General features: G+C 43.6%; 1 protein-coding gene across 2 annotated transcripts in view; it reads left to right on the top strand.

Annotated features, from left to right (window-relative positions):
• The window catches only part of PIEZO2 (piezo type mechanosensitive ion channel component 2), a 462,335-nt gene that overhangs the window by 422,469 nt on the left and 19,722 nt on the right, over window positions 1-20,144 (top strand). The window contains exons 39-47 of one of the 2 annotated variants that reach the window (XM_025365353.1): window positions 344-510; window positions 6,872-7,036; window positions 9,552-9,962; window positions 10,644-10,902; window positions 13,036-13,218; window positions 16,309-16,561; window positions 17,570-17,702; window positions 18,911-19,058; window positions 19,162-19,376. In XM_025365353.1, the coding sequence (XP_025221138.1) occupies window positions 344-510; window positions 6,872-7,036; window positions 9,552-9,962; window positions 10,644-10,902; window positions 13,036-13,218; window positions 16,309-16,561; window positions 17,570-17,702; window positions 18,911-19,058; window positions 19,162-19,376 (1,934 nt within the window). The remainder of the gene's footprint in view (window positions 1-343; window positions 511-6,871; window positions 7,037-9,551; window positions 9,963-10,643; window positions 10,903-13,035; window positions 13,219-16,308; window positions 16,562-17,569; window positions 17,703-18,910; window positions 19,059-19,161; window positions 19,377-20,144) is intronic. The other variant, XM_025365354.1, reaches the window with a different exon arrangement.

Genomic DNA, 20,144 nt, shown 5'->3' with positions numbered 1-20,144 from the left:
GAAAGTTTGATCTGAAACTTTTTTATAAGAAAACATAGGACATATGCAGAACAACAAAATATATGGTTTAAAGATTGTATTTAAAAATAATAGTTCATTTCTTGAAAAGTTACTATGATTTAGCAAAATTATCTACCTATAAGAAGACACTTACTTAGATCTACCTAGTAATGTTGGAAACCACTTATGAAATGAGTCGATGTCAATCCCCACTTGCCTAGCATGGTCCTAATCCTTATCCAGGCATGCTTGGGTATGAAAAGCTGTCTGCGCTGAGAAATGCCGGGTGGCTGTACAGGCAGGCGCCTCCATAGGAACGGTGGCAATGTCTCGTTCTCCTCAGGGCAACGTTCCGACTCGGGAGAGCATCCACATGTACTATCAGAACCACATCATGAACCTTTCCAGAGAGTCGGGACTGGACACCATTGACGAGCGACCCGGAGCTGCTTCAGGTGCACAGACAGCCCACAGGATGGATAGTTTAGATTCACATGACAGTATCTCCAGGTATTTCACTTTCTAACAATGGGTTTACTTTTGACAAAGGTAAATGAGGTGAATGTCATCAAATATAAGAAATGAATGTGTGAGGTGAAAGTTAATCAAAACTATGCATGGACCCCCACCCTCTTCCAGCTGTCACCATCTGTACAACAACTATAAGGAACATTGTCCTTGCCTAGAAGGAACCAGATAAAAGCTGGTATCAATAAGACACTATTAGCTATATCTGTATGACCCAAAGGCACAGTATAGAGATTTCCAAACTGGAGGCAAGGAAGAATGATCCCTCACAACCCCAAAGTTACTGTTTGTGTCAAGGGTTACATCTTTATTGCCTTTCAAGATAGCTGAGCCACGAAGTGTCTTTTGCATTAGGGTCTTCTACTTCTGTTGCTATCTTTGATCTTTCCCTTCAGAATTGTTACCTTAAGGTTTGTAATAAAAATTCCCAAAAAGTATTCTGTTAGCTTCTATCTTCTCTGAGTTTACTATCGTATGCGTTGTTTCACAACAGGATTATCAAATGACACAGTACTAATGGATTTGCCAGGGGCCAGCACTAAGCACTGTACCTGGGTTACCTCAATTTATCCTCTAAGACCCTGCGAGATGCATGCTATTATTATCCCTGTTTTGCAAAGACAGAATTCAGTGACAGAGAGATTAAGAAACATACCCAAAGTCACACAGCTAGGATGTATATAAAAGCGGACCCATAATCCAAAATCATGTGGTTTAGCTCAGAACCCAAGCTCTCAACCACCCTAGTGTGCTGTCTCTCATTGTCTCGTCCTGCACCACAGGCCAGCTTACTGCCTGTCCCAGAAGAGCCTCAGAATTCTTTGCGTCACAGTGTTCTAGGTAGCTGGTGACAATTGTACAGAGCTAGATTCTAAGTGAAAGCAGAAGTCCCTGTCTTAGGAGGTAAAATTGCCTTGTTTAGGGTGAAGAACTGGAATGAATGAATTACACCTTATAGCCACCTTCACAGGTAAAGAATTGTATCACCGAGAACATTCATGTTTCACTTTTTTCATGAAACATGTTGAGTATCAGCTATTCTGTGCCAAGCCCTGGGCAATTCTGGGAGAGACATACAAAGATAAGAGTAGTCCCCTAAATGGTTTAGCCTAGGAAGAACTGAGATAAGGCCATTACCTCCTTAAATGCTTGCCCTGGGGAGGACAGTAGAGATTGGTGTCTCTGACTGCTGGTCAGAAACTCCTGGATGGCTTTAGAGTCACACTTTATAGCAAGGCACTAATGACCTGGAAAAGTATTTGTCCTTCACAATTGCTGGATGTATTTCCAGATGAAATAGGAGAGGGAGCTGAGACCATTTTATTGATACCAAACCCAAAATAGACAACTGGACATTGGACTGAGTGAGGAGATATGGATTAAAAAAAAAAAAAAGTTTTACTCTAAAGTGCTGTTTAACTGTTGCTGCATTCCTGTATTTGAGCCTCTCTAATTATGCCTATTATTTTGCTACCCAATAATTATTATTGATGCAGGTCCATATTTATTGGTATGAAAAGATCTTTGTGAGATATATACACAATAAAATATATGCATATATTTTGTAAAAATCCAAGTTTCAAAATAAGATGTATGCTAAGCCTAATTTAAAATATATGCATTCATGCCTAGATTGATTTAGAAGTCATATTTGTGCAAATAACACTGTGCATGGATATATCCCTGCCTGCCCCCCTAAAATAGGTATTGATTCTTTTAAAATCTTTTGAGGGATAATAAAAGAGACTATATTTTTCTTTTAATTTGTTAATAATCCTTGCTTATTTATGAGTTTCAAAGACACAGACATTTCATCTATTATATATTTTTGTGGAAAGAAGAAACATTTAGGACAGAAACTCTTTATGATTTCAAGGTCAAACATTTATTTCCTAATTGAGATTTGGTTTAAAGCTTTAATTCATAGAATAAAATAATTGATTATTAGAAAACTATGTCATCGTAAAACTTTATTTTTCAGTTTCTTTCTACCCAAGAATATGCATATTTCTCAATTATTAATTTCTGAAACCATTAGTAATATCAAAAGTTACAAAGAGAACTTTTAATATCATGTCCTTCCACTGGTGAGTGTTACCAGAGTCTCATTGTGTCTTCCTGGAAACCTCCCACAATCAACATTTTGAAAGGGGAGCTTCTGTCGTCTTCTTTGACAGGTTCCATTCAGACAAAAGTCATTCTTTAGTTTGAATTTTATTTTTATTTTTTGAAAACTATTAGAACTGTTCTACTTAGAAGCTTCCAGAAGTATTAAATTCATTCTTAGTGCAACAATCAATTGATCATTGTATTTAAGCTGAATTATTCTCTCTTTAATTTAATTCAATGCACTTAATTCATTTTAATGCTAAAACTTAAAATCCATGTCTAGCCCCAGGTTACCTAAGTTCTTAAGTAGTCCAGCTAGGTCCTCCCTTAATCCTACAGGGACCCTGCATGGGCAAGTCTGTGACAGCCTACAGGTTTGTGCAGCAGGGTGGGTGGGGAGCCAAGATTTGTCCAAAGGTAGTGAGCGCTCGAGATGCTGACTGGTGCTGCTTCCTAGTTACAGGGTGAACAAAGGGATATTGGGTATCTAAACATTTCTAGATCTACCCACTGTAGGAACTATTCATGATCAAACAACCGTTTTTCGAAAAACAAGAGCATGATAGGGTGAAAGAAATGCTGAGATTCTCTACACGTACATGTCCCAAATGATGTTTCTTTGATTTGTTCATTTATTTTTGCGTAACATTCACACGCATCCCACTGCTCTCAGCTTTGGACTGTACTGCTCTGTATATATCCAATATGGACTGGGTCTGATCCAAACTATGTCTTTATTACTTTTAAATTCTAAAATAAAAGGTTCAGACAGCTCTAGGGAACTTAACCGAAAGTCATGATCATATTCAACTGGAATCGTTCCCTCCCGCGCAGTGAAGAATACGATCATATACATGCGTAGCATTGACTTTCAATACTGCACCTTTGCATCTTTCTTCAAGAAAATATGCTGCCCCATCATGTGATTTGTAAAATTTTTCAAATGCCTTATTTTAACCTCCCTTCTAGGTTCATTTTGTAATACAGAAGAGATTTTTTTGTTACCTGAATATCCAAATGTGGCAAGTGAAATGGGTAACGAATAGAATAGCCTTTCTTCATTAATTTGTGATGACTCTAACAGTAATTGGTGACATTTTTAATGAACCTCTTTTGAAATTTCATGAAGTAGTCTCCCACAGGGAAAAATCATACAAAGATAAATTTTTTTTTCACACTATCTCAAGGATTTTATAGACCTCCTGAGTATCACACGTGAGCCTGGTTTGAAAACAGATGCTCTAGAACCAAACTCTGAATCAGTGGCCTCAGAGAATATTCGGAGGTGAATTGAAAATAAATTTTTCATAAAGTAAACATAGGTGAATCCCATCTTTATGACATTTAACTGCGTAACAATGGACAATATGTCCCATTAAGAAATTAAATATTATAAATCACAATTAAGCAGGAAAAACAACTGGTTAAAATAAAATCAAGTAACTGCCTTTAAATCTGACCTAAGGTTGCAAATAGGAAACCACACTCTTGATAAAAAATTGTGAGTTAGGAGATATTTAAATCCATCGATTGCTTTTTGACAAAGACTGTCAAAATATCCCCCCCCCCCCAATTTTAAAATGGTCAGTCAGTAAATACAATAACTAGTAGGAAACCAGCACCTTTAGAATTAGGTTTTAATGTATTTTTATTTTGTTTCTCAACCTAAAGAAAGGGGAGACAGAATAGGGCGGATCTTGTTGCCAGTAAAGGAGTTACCACAGTTGCCCTTTTCTGCAGTGAGCCATATTTCTAGGCTTTAGAAAGTTTCAAATTTCCAAATAATCATTTGTCTACACTGTAGTCTCCAGGAAGCCACGCTGATTGCTGGAAAGGTAGTAACCCTCCCTAGAAGAGGTTCTGCGGGGGAAGTCACTGGGAAGGGTCTGGTGGCCAGGAGGCTGCCACTCCCCAGTGAGGTTATGCTCACCCAGTGTGGCCAGCGCCCTTCATGGCCCCTGCTCCGAGGCCAGTGGCATGAGTTTTACCTTTAAGCAGACAGTAGACGGAGTCTGGGTGGGATCCTAACAGGTGGATTTGTAGTCCCTTTGACTTAGAGAAGAGTCACGGTTTCTTTCAAATCCAGATGTAAAATGGCAAACATTTTTTAATGGTTGCTTTATATAATCAGATAACATCTACCTTCCTAGAAAATATATTAGCTTAAATTGCTACAGAAAACATTAGTTAACATTCTGAGGGGCATTCCCAGGTAGGAGGTGGTTAATATTTTAAATATGTCCTCTGAGGGGTTGCCATGTGTTCCTGGGGTGCTCGCAGCGGGGGGCTCATCAGGCAGGTGATGGCAGCCATCCCCTTGGGCCTGCTGTCTGGGCCTATTTTTATACATTTCCTCCCCTTCCTATTCACTTTTAAACTGTCCTGGATTGGGTGACGTATTAGTTGTCCTACAGGGAACCCAACTGTGTGGGATTTTGTAGGTTCTGAGAACTCCATCCAAGAGTTAACAAGATAAACAGGGCTTTTGAATTAGAACCATCAGTTCCCATGAAGAAAACCTGAGCAAAGCTGCAGGAGCCTGCACAGGCTATGGGGTTACATCTCTGTAAATATTAAATGAAATACAGAAGTGCAAAGTCCCCTCATCCAGAAACATAAAATTGGGGCCCCAGAAAGGGGCACTGATTCGTCTAAAACCCAATATCCAGTTAATGTCAGCATCCTAGTCCTCACTGTGTTCATCCAATGCTGTTCTATTTACCTTGTCATTGTCTCCTCATTTTATCCAGGACATGGTGACATGGTGACATCTAAAGGAGTTGGGGCAAAACAAAACAAAACAAAGCAAAACCAGCCTCCATGTCCTTATTAGAGAGTATTTTTGTTGCTCACAGGCTTATTGCCCTCACTGCCTGCCCCTGTCTTGGCCACATAGCTGTGACATGCACAGCAGCATGGCCAGTCCCACTGAAGCAGTTATGGCTTGTGCTCCAGCACATGGGACCTGAAAAACTCTTTTAACAGGTTCCATGAGTGAGTAACTCAAATTCGCTCCTCCCAGGCCTGCAGTGGTCACTGCATCCTGAACGTCTTCCATCCTGCCTCAGGATCCTTGACTGACAGTGTATGGCTGTGCAGGCCAGGCACCTAGTACTCTCCTAGTGAGTTCACTTGATGACAGTGTTCAGCCTACCACGTTCAGCCTGGAAATCAGGCATCTTGTATCTCTAAGGGTCTGTTTCTGTTCCCTGGGTCAGCCAGCCCATGAGCACTCAAGTTGGAAGATAAGTATTCCGGTTGCTTTCTCTAGAGGATCTTTGGGCTATCTGTCCCTCTTTGGGGTTGAACCATGTGTGGGAACTGAAACGATGCCTGTGTCACACCTCTGTGTGCTTCCTCTCATGAGCATCCTCACCCAGCAACATCCTAGGCCTGGATCTGCCATCCTCCTTCGCCAGTCACTGCTCCATTGGGTACCAGGAGATGAGGATTTTAGGCAGTGGGTTCTCTCCATCATGGCATCCACCAAGCCCTAAAACATGATCCAGAAGAAAAATTAGGCAAAATGAAAAGTTAACAGACAAAATGACCCTGCCATTGCTCAAGTTCCTTTGTTCTTTCCTTTACAGCCTTTTATTTTATTTCTGATGTTGGTTTATATCCACTGCATATTAAACCAGCATCCCAACTACATGCAGAGCATCTCATTTGGCTTAACTGAATATCACTCCAAAACTGGGGTGCAAAATTCAGTTTGTTGTCATTCCTGAGTTTCCCCTCTCTAATTCTGGAGACTGTGTTTTAGAAAGAAAAAAAAAGATTGAAATATTTTATGTAAATTCTACATGAGCAGTTATTTCTTTTTAAGCAAATTGGTTAATAAATGCTCTTAACTCAGGACTGCAAGCTCCAAATAAAGCGTATTTTCTTTCATTTAAAAAACCCTCTGTTATGAAGTTATAATTACATACATTATACTTTGTGAGAAAAATACTGGGACTCGTCATTTCTTAGTCCCACCCAGAGAGTTCCGTTTTGTAATGTGTCACTAGTCAATATGTTTTTTAAAATCCAGTACTCGTGTGTTTCAAGGTTGTGCACACAGGTCCTTCCCCGTGCCCGAGCCCCGCTGCGGTGGCCTTCCTTGTCGGTGGTGTTGGTGTCATGTGTGGTTTGCTGCATGGCAGTGTGTTGGTCAGTCGATCCGTGTATAACCTGATGTGTACAACTTGGTGTTTTAACACTGTGTTTCTGTAACTGTTTGCGCTGCTAGCTGCTACACTGAAGCAACCATGCTGTTCTCAAGGCAGTCCACCCTTGATGATTTAGATGGACAAGAAATTCCTAAAACAAGTGAGCGTGCTCGGCCTAGGCTCCGTAAAATGCTCAGCATGGATATGTCCTCCTCATCAGCTGACAGTGGCAGTTTAGCATCAAGGTGCTTAACTTGTGCATGCTTTGTTCTGTCATTTTAATCACCTCTTCCCCCCTTTATGTCATTGCAAATATAAGTTCTTGTGACGTATGTTTTTATTTCATTTTTATTTTAAGAATCTGCATGACTGACAGAAGCATAACCACTGCCCTCTCTGAGATGTAATTGTTCTCAGGACAGCATTATATTAAACTAACCGCTCTTTAGTTTTTGTCTGTTAGGAGTTTCTTTAAAAATCCTTATCACAAACATTCTCCTCCATGTTTTCAGTATTTCACACTTTCCATTTTCAGAGACATACGCATGTTTCCTCCATAACTTAGAGCTTCTGTGGGCACTGCTCAAAGGGGGAACTCTGTTTGCGAAGGTAGAAAACTTCTCATCATTTAATCAAAAGATGCATGCAGTAGGAAGAAAACTAAAAATCTGTCGTAGGTAGTCATTTTCAGTGAATATTGAATAAGTCTGCATGTTATTTGCCTAATTGACATAAAAGTCAGAATATAGTTTACCGTTGGTTTTTAAAAAGAATATTATGCAGCAGAGTGCATCACCTTTGTAGCCTGTAACTTTTATTTGGGGAAAAAAATTACTGTGGCTTAAGTTCTCTGAAATCCTACCCTAAAACAGTATCATTTAGAAATAAAATTATTTGCATACAACCCGAAAACTCTTTTTGAATTGCCTTAGGATGGTCGGGGGAGACACTGAACTCAGCAGCTACACTGTGCTTCTCCTAACATGAAAACAGCCCAATCCAAAACAAGTTACATTTTGACTGCTCACAGTGGCAAGTCAGAGGGCATCTTCTTTTCTCTGGCAGCTGTATATCTCCGTGCAGCCCTGCAGTACGCTGGCACTGGCATTGATGGGAATGCCTTGGCCATTTGACAAAGTCCTCTGGCGGGCATGTGCCTGCCATGCCAGTCCATTTTCTTGACCTCTGAAGGTGCTCTCCGCCCCTTGGTGCCACAGGAGATCCAAACCAAAGCGAGCATGATTAGGATTGATGACGGTCTTAATAGCCATGAGACGTGGTGTGGGGTTGGCTCCAGTAGTCTGGAAGTTGCCTGGGCAATGGGTCAATGGCATGGCCTTCCTAGGAGGTATATCTAATTGAGGTAAGTCTTAGCAAAAATCGGGTTTGGCCTGGCATTTCAGCAGCCCCTCCATGATGTGCGCACTCAAGGACACAGCCCTGGGGATTCTGAACACCTGAGCGGGCATCAAAAGCTCAGGCCCATCTGGTTCTTCAGTCACAGGATGCCGTGAACGGCTGTGCCAAGGTTCATCCATTCGTTCACTCATCCATGTGTCCATACTGGTGTCTGTGACAAGAAACATGGGTGCAGTCTATGCATTTGAGAATCTCAGTGTTTATGGAACCCAGGTGGTCACACATGCCATTCAGATAAGAGTACATATTTCAGAGTCTAACACATCCTCCCACATCCAAGACAGATTCCCAGTCTCCAGGTGGATTTTGCCCCTCTCCCCTCCATGCTGGATGTGTCTGAGGCAGAGCAAGCCATGAATGTCACTGGCTGCCCTCTTGTCACTGGCCAACCTTGTCTGCATGGATCTGACAGGGAAAGTTAAAAGAATATAGGAACAAAAGAAGGAGACAAAGGATACGAGAAAAAAGAACAGAACGCCAAAGGCAGGAAGTGAGGATGAGAGTAGAGAAGCTTCTGGAAAAGGAGCGCTCAAAGAGGAACTGGTAGGAGAAGATAAGTAAAGTAGTTGGGAGGAAAGAACAGAAGCGCACCCTGGGGTGGAGTGGGCAGCTGGAAGGGAGAAGGGCCAAGGAGAGCTCGCGTGGTGAGAGAGTGGCTGGAGTCCCGTGTGGAAGGGGAAGCCCTGGGCACAGTGCAGGAAGCTGGGACGAGGGTGGCGATTCCACAGACGGGATGCACAGAAATGCAAAAAAGGCAAAGGATGGAAAAGCAGGAAGAATAAACATGACAGAAGGCTGGCATGTTTTATCAAGCACACAGCTGTCCAGTGTAGCCAATGTCTAATCATTCCCATTCCCCCCTCATGGTCTAGGTGGGTCTGTTGTGCAGGATGCAGGGTAGAATAGCTATTTGCTAAGACTTAGCTCTTGATCAAAACCTTCAGAGCTTCTCCCCTGCAGGGGTGCCCCCGCCTTGAAGCAGACAGAGCAGTGGGTAAACTGTACTTTGTTGATATGGAAACAGACTCTGGAATCCGAGGCTGTGAATCTGGATACTCCACACTTGTTATGGGGGCGGGTTCTGCTCTTTGAGAGCCATGTGACTGGCTCTGGTTCTAAACTGTGTGTGTGCACTGTCAACATTTGCATTGGAGAGGCTGCTGTTTGCAGTGTCTGCAGAACAGGAGTGATTATACCGAAAGAACAAAGCAGATGGAATGCAGGGGGAAAAAAATGGGGCATTTCCTTAGGAGTTCTGATGAGGTCTCTCAGGAATGGGAAAGAGCCCCAGGAGTGTGGATGCTAAGACAGGGGCTCTGTGCCCACCCTTTCTCCCAACAGCGAGCCCACGCAGTGCACCATGCTGTACTCACGCCAGGGGACCACTGAGACCATTGAGGAGGTGGAGGCTGAGCAGGAGGAGGAGGCAGGGAGCACGGTGCCTGAGCCCAGGGAGGCCAAGGAGTACGAGGCCGCCGGGTACGATGTGGGAGCCGTGGGTGCTAAGGAGGCCAGCCTCACCCCAGAGGAAGAGCTGACACAGTTCTCCACCTTGGACGGGGACGTGGAGGCCCCACCCTCCTACAGCAAGGCTGTGAGCTTCGAGCATCTGTCCTTCGGCTCGCAGGACGACTCTGCAGGCAAGAACCACATGGCCGTCAGCCCGGACGACAGCCGCACCGACAAGCTGGGGTCCAGCATCTTACCTCCCCTGACACATGAGCTGACGGCCAGCGAGCTGCTGCTGAACAAGTAAGGGTCCAGCGAGCAGGTCAGACACGTATCGTGAATCGCCACTTAAATATATGCGCTCATTCTGTATACAGAAAAATTCATATACAGAAAAAAGTTCACCTAGATACTGAGAGGAGACAGACAATTCCAAGACTCCTTGCATTGCAAATACAAAGCAAACTCCATGACTGGTTCTAGAACCAGCAAAACCCAGAGCCTTGTGTTGACATTTCTTTCTATCATAAAGTCTGATATTAGGTTGTCTCTGAAGGAAAAACGGGGACATAGGAAGTGGGGGACACAGCAGGGAGGATAGTGCTAAATGAAAATCAGTGATTTGGAGAAATTAAAGACAGGCATGGCCGGGCATGGTGGCTCACGCCTGTAATCCCAGCACTTTGGGAGGCTGAGGCGGGTGGATCACTTGAGGTTGGGAGTTAAAGGCCAGCCTGGCCTACATAGTGAAACCCCCTCCCTACTAAAAATACAAAAAAAAAGAAAAAATTAGCTGTGCGTGGTGGTGGGCACCTGTAATCCCAGGTACTCAGGAGGCTGAAGCAGGAGAATTGCTTGAGCCTGGGAGGCGGAGGTTGTGGTGAGTCAAGATCGTGCCATTGCACTCCAGCCTGGGCAACAAGAGCAAAACTCCGTCTCAAAAAAAAAAAGATAGACATATTATCATGTGGTTTACTTTAACAGGATGTTTCACGATGATGAGCTTGAAGAGTCCGAAAAATTCTACGTGGGGCAGCCCCGATTTCTGCTACTCTTCTATGCTATGTACAATACCCTGGTGGCCCGCTCAGAGATGGTGTGCTACTTCGTGATCATCCTCAACCACATGGTCTCTGCCTCCATGATCACGCTCCTGCTTCCCATCCTCATCTTCCTCTGGGCCATGCTGTCCGTCCCCAGGCCCAGCCGCCGGTTCTGGATGATGGCCATTGTCTATACCGAGGTAGGCCTGGACGCAGACCCTTGTGGATGGCTTCAGGCGGCTATGCAAGGTCAAGCGTACCTTGTGTCCCTGTGCCCTCTCTCGAGGTGGGCCTGCCCTGATCCCAGTTTCACATGGAACATGCAGTTCCATAGACATTCTTAGATACACAAATCGTCAGCAGCAGCAGTTACCTAGCACTCACAATTCTAAAACTCTTTTCACACTTCACACCTCACATACGGTAGGTACTGGCTTAATCCCCTTTAACAGATAAGGACACAGTATCAATGAGATTAAATGGCCAAAGTTGCCCAACTGGTGAGGGGTGGGGACACTTTTGAAGCCTGGTTGCCTGACCTACAATATTAACCACTGAGATGCCTACAGGCTTCTGCAGCGTCGAGCGCAATGCCTGGCGTCACAGGGGGTTCAGTGAATGGACCCTGTGTTAAATGATATCTTCTGGCACTTTGGGCGTAGTTTGAATATATCATACATACTTTTCATTTTTAAACGCAAAAGTAAATATCCATGTGTCGCAAAATTGTATAAGCACCCACTTAGTGTCTGAAGGGTGGATGCCAGCCCGTTTTCATCCCATGTGGGGTATGAGGAGCCTTCTGCTCACTCTTATGTTCCTGCTTTCTGTCCTGACCTGTTCAACATAGACAGGATCACGAATGCCCCTGAAAACCATACAGGGACTTAAACAACAAAAAAGCTCGATATTCTTGGTGCCTGGACAACCATGGTGCTTTGTGTTCTCAGGTTTGCGAAGAGACGGATTTTCTTCCCTGACTTGTAAGGACAAGTTTTCACTCTCAGCAGTGCTGTAATTACTTCTTAAATGACGGTGCTCATGCTGGATGCACACCCAAGGCCTAGAAGTTTTGTAGGTTATAAGTAATTCAGTAGCAAAATTAAAACAAAGCTATACGGTAAAGCATCTCAAAAGTATTTGGTTTAAAGTATTGATAGCATGCATCTTACTTCCATAAGGAAAATAAAGAGTAACATCACTTCAGGATGTAAATGACTGCCTGTTTAGAGAACGGGTGACAGTCTGTAACAATGTGGGTACATTTATCAGATTCCCTTTCTTACCTAGGGCTGAAGTAAGAGGAAGTACCAAGAATGTGGAAAAGTGAACAAGAAACTCTTGTATAGCTTTCACCTTAAAAATAAAATATTTCTGGCTATAGTCCCAGCACTTCAAGAGGCCAAGGCAGGAGGATAGTTGAGGCCAGGAGTTCAAGACAAGCCTGGGCAACATAGCGAGACCCCATTTCTACAAAAAAAATAAAAAACATTAGGCAGGCATGGTGTACAAACACCTGTAGTCCAAGCTACTTGGGAGGCAGAGGTGGGAGGATTGCACCCAGGAGTTTGAGGTTGCAGTGAGCTATGATTGTGCCACTGCCCTCCACCATGAGCAACAGATTGAGACCTCATCTCTAAAAAATATAAAATAAAATATTTCTATATAAGTTAAGTTGAGGCTCTCCCTTTTCTTATCACATTGCACTGAGGACTGAAGTAAGTGGGAAATTCTTGATGTTGATTTGCTCTATAATACAAATCACATGTCAGAAACCAAGAACCCTGCTACACACCAGAATACAAAGATGAATAGAAAGCAAATATGCATTTCTGTTTTTTAGTGGCTCCCAGACTAACGTGGCACACAGATATGATCAGGAAAGTGAAAACTACATACATCATAACCATGTGATAGATTGCAAATTAAAGAAGTACAGAAACTAGGAAGATACAAGTATGTTCTGTTCAGGTTTCCCTAAATAACATATTTAATAGCTGTGTAATTACATCAATATCTAATTAAATCAGTATAAATGCCAACACCTCAAAAGAAGAGGAAATGACCAATCAAAGCAGTGGCCTGAGGCGTCCGACTGGCCTTGCTAGACCTACAGTGGAAGACACTGTGACAGTCAGGCACTGCTTCTGTTGTGAAGTCAAGAGTCTGCGAGAATGATACTTTACTATTCCACATAATTATGTGCTTTCCTACCATCAAAACTGTGAAATGCGGGTCTCTTTCTTAATTGTCGTATTGCTCTTTCCAATATACAGGTATATCTATTCCTAAAAGAAAGAGTAATGTTTTAAATTTCTGTCATCTGTGTGTAGGTGGCAATTGTAGTCAAGTATTTCTTCCAATTTGGGTTCTTTCCCTGGAATAAGAACGCGGAGGTGAACAAAGATAAACCGTTCCACCCCCCAAACATCATAGGAGTGGAGAAGAAGGAAGGTTATGTCCTTTATGACCTCATCCAGCTCCTGGCTCTGTTCTTTCATCGATCAATTTTGAAGGTACTGCATGTTAACAATTAATCAGTTCAAGTAGGCCATTGCAGTCCCTGTAATTGTCCTAGGTGACCTGGACATCAGGATTGGTGATGGGGCTGAGGGGCTGGTGGTTGGCATCTACTCATATGTTTTTTTGTTTGTTTGTTTGTTTTAAAAGAGAAAAGAAAAAAGTTACATTCATTTAGTGGACATTTTTTCCAACACTTGTGGTACTCAATAACGGAACTTACAATAAATCTGGGAGAATATTTCCCCATGTTTCCAACCTAGGTTAAATGCATAATCATGAATCCACTTTGTGGAACATTGCTTGAATGATGTGCAGTATTCTAAGGCCAGATACACTAAATTCTGCCTCCGGTTTAAGCCAGAGCATCGGAGAGCCACAATGTGCGTGGATCATATTGTCTCATCTCCATCCCAGCTTCAGCCTCCCTCCTTCTAGCAGAATTGCTTTCATTGGGTAGTTTCTTGTCATGAAACCATTAGCTGTTGGTGAGAGACCACATATTAACTTGCCCACTGAAACCCAGAGCTGTGCTTTCTCCTGCTGATTGTGGAGGAGACCACTCATGATCCTGCTGGACGAGGACCTTTATACAGCATGGCCCTGCCTCAGCCTCAGGGACTCCTGTCCTTCTGAGCAACTTCGTGTGTTTTTCCTTCTCACATGCTGTGAACTATGAACTAAACCTGTAAATATGCCACTTAATTCTGATAAATAGAAATTATTGCATGGCATACATTTTATGTATGAATGTACCTCTTGTTACAACCTTACTTTCCTTCTCTCACCTTAACCTCGTGTCTTATATAAAATATTGTAAATTCCTTTTATCCAGGAGTATCTTTCTTAGTCCCTAGAATCCTTTTTAGAACAAGGCTTGGCATAAGTTAATACATACACGTACATATACATACATGCACACATAGATATGTAACAGTGTGTTTAACTTCTTCTGCCCTAGCTCAGTGAGCTATTTCAAACTCGGTTTCATCTGAGTGTACTCTGGTCAACCTCCTCACTCTAGCTTCCATCACTTTGCAAAGTACCCAAGACCTCAGTTTGGAGGGAGCCTTAGCTGGGTCGTTGGGGTGTGGCAGGTTTTTTAAAGCGATGTATCTAAGGAAACCAGTTAGCCACCGTTCTTTTGATGGATATGTTAATTACTTGAATTTATTTAGTATACTGACTTTTATTATGAACATATGAATAAATGTATTAACCTTGTTTTTTCAGTCTTAGAAATTCATTTTTTAAATTTCGGTATTTAATACTTGATGGTGTAATTTTGATCACTTCAGAATTCTCTTGCAACCTTTGCATTCTTTTGTATCATTTAAAATTATTATAACTCTTTAGGTACTTTTACTATCTTTTCATCAATGTTCAAATGGCTTAGCTGCTGCAATTTTATATTTAAAACATAAAATCTTGGTGTTTCTTATTGATGTTCTTACTCTTTTTCTGAAAATTTCAAATATATGAATGTATATGAGATTTGAGGTAATGGCATTATGTTAAAAATTTTAATTAAAGATATAAAAATACTTTTTAGAATGGTAAATCTTTTCTTAAGAAGACAAGGTACCCCATAGCTTTTGAAAAAATAAATCTTTCATATAATGTTGCCACGAAAACCAAACAATTAAAAGCTGCAGAAATTTCAAAAGTGCTTGAAACCATCCTATTTAATACAAATTGCTGTATATTTGATAAATACTTAGAAGAATTGGCAAACAAGTAAATATACTACGAGAAAGTTGTGAAATAATCTAAATATGTGAATGTTAGCCAAAGAGGAAACAACTCTTAAAATAATTGGGAAGAAATCGATATAAACTGAAAAATCCCATTATGGAAAGCTAAAATGTTTGTTAGGTTTATAAGAATATATTCATTGAATATGTGTAAGAATAACACATTTACAAATAAATATTTAAGAATCATCCGTCAGGCCAGGCGTGGTGGCTCACACCTGTAATCCCAGCACTTTGGGAGGCCAAGACTGGCAGATCACGAGGTCAGGAGATCGAGACCATCCTGGCTAACATGGTGAAACCCCGTCTCTACTAAAAAAATACAAAAAATTAGCTGGGTGAGGTGGTGGGTGCCTGCAGTTCCAGCTACTTGGGAGGCCGAGGTGGGAGAATGGCGTGAACCCAGGAGGTGCAGCTTGCAGAGAGCCAAGATCGCGCCACTGCATTCCAGCCTGGGCGACAGAGCAAGACTCCGTCTTAAAAAAAAAAAAAAAAAAGAATCATCTGTCAATTGAGTGACTGGTGCATTGATCATTCTCGGAGTTGGTTTTGACCAACTGATTTCTGACAAATTGGCCTGGAGCTCTTGTCCTCCACGTATGAGTCAGAGAGAGGACTAGGCAATGTCTTGGGGAGCACAAGCATGGCCAGACAAAAAGCTCAGGGGAGAGCTCCGTCCGACAGCAGCAAGGTCATCAGGGTGACTTTCCATCCAATAAGTCAAGTCACTGTAATTTCATCCTTAGTCCGTCTGCCAAAAGCTATCTGTCTCCATCTCAATTATCAGCTAAAATCTTACTGTCTACACCCACACATCTCTTCCCTACTGGGACCCTCATAAAGCTCTAGACAAGCTTTCTTTTCTTGTGTATTAGTCCATTTTCATGCTGCTGATAAAGACATACCTCAGACTGGGCAATTCACAAAAGAAAGAGGTTTAATGGACTTACAGTTCCACATGGCTGGGGAGGCCTCACAATCATGGCAGAAAGCAAGGAGGAGCAAGTCACATCTTACTTGGATTGTGGCAGGCAAAGAGAGGAGTGCTTGTTCAGGGAAACTCCCCTTTTTATAACCATCAGATCTCATGAGACTTATTCACTCCCATGAGAACAGCATGCGAAAGACCTGCCCCCATGATTCAGTTACCTCCCACCGGGTCTCTCCCACAACACATGGGAATTCAAGGTGAGATCTGGGGACACAGCCAAACCCTGTCACCTGTTTTTCTAATCTTAAAGGACAGTTTGTTGGATGAGATTTTGTAAGACAGAATGCCAAGGGTTCCACCTGAAATAGTAGCCTCATTTGTCCCTGTCCCTGCTTTCTCAGTGCCACGGCTTGTGGGATGAAGATGACATGACTGAAAGTGGCATGGACAAGGAGGAATCAGATGATGAGCTCTCCCTCGGTCATGGCAGGAGGGACTCCTCGGATTCTCTCAAGTCCATCAACCTGGCCGCATCCGTGGAGTCAGTGCATGTGACCTTCCCGGAGCAGCAGACAGCTGTCCGGAGGAAGCGCTCCAGCAGCAACTCCGAGCCATCCCAGAGATCCAGCTTTTCTTCAAACAGATCCCAAAGAGGTAGCTGTCAACACAATGTATCTAGGCTGCAGTTAGGCCCCAGGTGGCCTCGTTTTTCTCGTGCCTGTGGGTTTGGGGCAAGGGAGTGTACTGGGTGCTATCAAGAGACAGACGTTGTTATGTGAAAAGAAAAGGGCTTCGAAATCAGAGAAACTTGAGTTCAAATCCCGCCTCAGCTGTGTCACCCCATTACCCAAAACACCTTATTGTATCTCAGGACAAAGGTTTCAGATAATTGTGAAAAATGGCCGGCACACTGCCTTGTACCTGATAAACGCCAGGCTCATGGTAATTTTTGTTACATGCGAAAAATTTGCAGGGCATGTCCAGAGTGCTGTCAATCACACTGTATTTTTTAAACATATTTAGATGTAATTGATGAGAACTTTTAGCCAAACTACGGTTATTTCCTAGTCTAATAATTAATTTTTTCCTAAACAACAAGTATGATCAGAAAGTAGATATGCCTCACAGCTGCCCCTCTTGGAATCACTAGGCTTTTGTATCTATGGGGCTCCTGTCTGAAGCTTTTGTATTTACGGGGCTCCTGTCTGAAGTTTTCCATGCAGTGGTGTATAGTCATCTTCAGAACCTGATTTTGAGGCAGATACTGGCAGATTATGTCATGTTCATTTTATAATTAGAGAAACTAGAATAGGAAAACAGACATGGGGCATCCTGTCTGGAGCACCTGCATCCTAGTACCCCAGTTAGCACAATAAAAACTATCCTTCCAGTTTATTTACTTCTGAAACAAAGATTGCGTAACAATCCAGGAAAGAGCCACCACGGGGTGTTAAACCCCACAGGCCTACAATGGGAGCAGAGTTGAGAGGACAGATCCCAAAGGGCTCAGTAGTCGTTCATAAATGCATCCGTGCATACTCATCCTCCCAAACAGTGCCGCGCTATCCCTCCACCGTGTGGGCTCTGAGGGCTGCTTCTGGGATATTTAGGCGAACAAACCCCGGGCTTCACCATCCATCTTTGATCTCTTTTTATTTCTAGGCAGCACAAGCACCCGAAACAGCAGTCAGAAAGGAAGCAGCGTTTTGAGTATTAAGCAAAAAAGCAAAAGGGAACTTTATATGGAAAAGCTTCAAGAACATTTAATCAAAGCAAAGGCCTTTACCATAAAGAAGTGAGTCCATGAGAACATTTGGCATGTGAGCTTTATTTTATGGTTTTGGGCTTTATTATTTCCTATAAACCAAGGGCAAAGAGCAGAGAAGTAACTTCTCGTGTCACAAATGTTACCTGTATAAGGCAGAATGAAATTACCCCTTTTTGTCTTGTTTTTAAAAATCATGTTTCCGTAAGCGTGATTCATTTTATATCCATTGCATTTATGCACGTGCTTTTTCTATTCAAACAGAGAAAATGGGTCATTTCAAGGGCTCATGGATTGTACTCTTAGGCATTATCAGGGGAAGTCCAGCCAGACTGAGAGGACTACAGTGTCAATGCTGGAAGGGCCTTAGAGCTGCACTCTTGCCCTGAGAAGGGGACAGAAGTGCATGGTGGGGAAGTGCTTTGTCCGTGGCCATACACCTGTTCCCCAGCAAACGACACAGGCCCCTCCACCTGCTGGGGATGGAAGTGGTACATGGGGCTGGGACTGCCAGCTGGGAGTGGAGCCCTGAACAGAGACTCTGAGAGCAGGAGAGCCAGTGGCACCCGAACGTGGCATTGAACTGAAGGCAGGTCCCAGAGCAAAGATAGGGCAAAGGCTAGACAGAGGAGCGAGAGCCAGCAGGACACCGCACTGAGGCACAGAACAAGGCACAGATAAAAGGCCAGGGCAGTATGTGGGAGCCATGATGGACACAGGCCCTAAAACAGGAGGAGCAGGGACATCGCACGTTCAGACACACACGGACCAAGCACTCCAAGTGTGAGCACCTCATGCATTCCCTCCTTTACTTCCCACCTTGGCCCTAGGCATCAGGTCTTCTTATCACTCCAGTTTTACGGATGAGAAAACTAAACACAGAGGTTGCATGGCATGCTCATGGTTCTTGCAGGTAGTGAGCAATTGAATCAGGCTACAAACCCAACACCTCGTTCCCAGGGCATCATACCGTTCTGTTATCCTTCAAGCAAGAGGAGAGGGTTGTGGTGCCATCAGCAGAGAGGGCTGCAGTATCTATCTTGGCAGTAAACGTGTATACACTCTCCGTTAGAACAGGAGCCGTCCACAGCGGGACTATCCTGAGGCAGAGAGAGGAAGGTGGGACCTGACTGGAAAGGAGAATGCGGAGGAATGGCACGATGGCAGTATCTGGTCATTTCTGCCATCCTGCCCTTCCTGAAACAAGTGGGTTGGGGGTGGGGGTCTCCATCTTGCAGGACGCTGCAGATCTACGTGCCCATCAAACAGTTCTTTTACAACCTCATCCACCCGGACTATAGCGCCGTGACTGACGTGTATGTGCTCATGTTCCTGGCTGACACTGTGGACTTCATCATCATTGTCTTCGGCTTTTGGGCCTTTGGGGTAGGTTGGGGGAGAGGCCACAGCACCCGCCCTGACCCACGGCGATGGCCTTCCTTCCCATGAATTGCCTCTCTTGGGCATGAACTTGTTGTCTCTTCCCCAGAAACACTCAGCAGCTGCAGACATCACCTCTTCACTCTCAGAGGACCAGGTCCCAGGGCCGTTTTTGGTGATGGTCCTCATTCAGTTTGGAACCATGGTGGTGGACCGAGCCCTCTACCTCAGGAAGACTGTACTGGGAAAGGTCATCTTCCAGGTCATTCTTGTGTTCGGAATTCACTTCTGGATGTTCTTCATCTTACCTGGTGTGACTGAGAGGTAAGGTCTTCAGAAGCCGCAGGCACCAGCCCACCTCCATGCAACTGTGTTTCCTGAGGTGATACTCACGTGCATTGCACAGCAGAACTGCCCGCCACAGGCAGAGCCTTGGCACAGCAGCGCTACGGGTAGGAAAAGCTAAAGGTTTGGGTCAACAGTCAATGCAAATCTAAAGTGTGAACTGATTCCTCAAAAATATTTTAATTAGATTTTATCCACATTTGTAGAAATAAGGTTTCTATAAATAAGAAAGGTGACAGCCTTTATGACCAGAGCAAACCTACGGTCTTTGTGCTGTGTTTCTCTCTACACCTTAGCAGAGGTGGAGGTAAAGTGGAGTGTGGTCTTGGGGGCATTTTTGAGAGGGAGAGAGGGCACAAGACTAAGTCGTGCAAGAAATAGATGAACAAATGGAGGCTGCTTAATGGATAGAAGAAGAGATAGAGGGAGCGGGATGGGGAGCAGATGATAGAGTCTCCGCATAGGAGACTGGTGGGGGTTAACTGCAGCGGGGTTTGAAAGCACCAAGCAGTGTCTCAGCTCATGGTAAGAGAAGCAGGCGGACCCATCCTGCTGGACTCTGCTGCTGTTAATACAACTAGTGCTGCTGGTCAGGGCGGCCAGAAGCTGTCAGGAAAGGGCTGGTAAGATCCTTCAAAGTGGCCACTGTGCTTCCCTCTCCTAGAACCCTAAGGAAAGGGTGTTGACCTACAGTTCCCCAGTATGCCTGGCATCTCCAAGCTCTGCTCCCTCTGAGCCTCCTCCCCC

The sequence above is a fragment of the Theropithecus gelada genome, chromosome 18 (assembly GCF_003255815.1).
Source record: "Theropithecus gelada isolate Dixy chromosome 18, Tgel_1.0, whole genome shotgun sequence".
Lineage (NCBI taxonomy): Eukaryota > Metazoa > Chordata > Mammalia > Primates > Cercopithecidae > Theropithecus > Theropithecus gelada.
The sequence above is the reverse complement of the archived record's forward strand: the minus strand, read 5'-3'. Positions and strand labels throughout refer to the sequence as shown.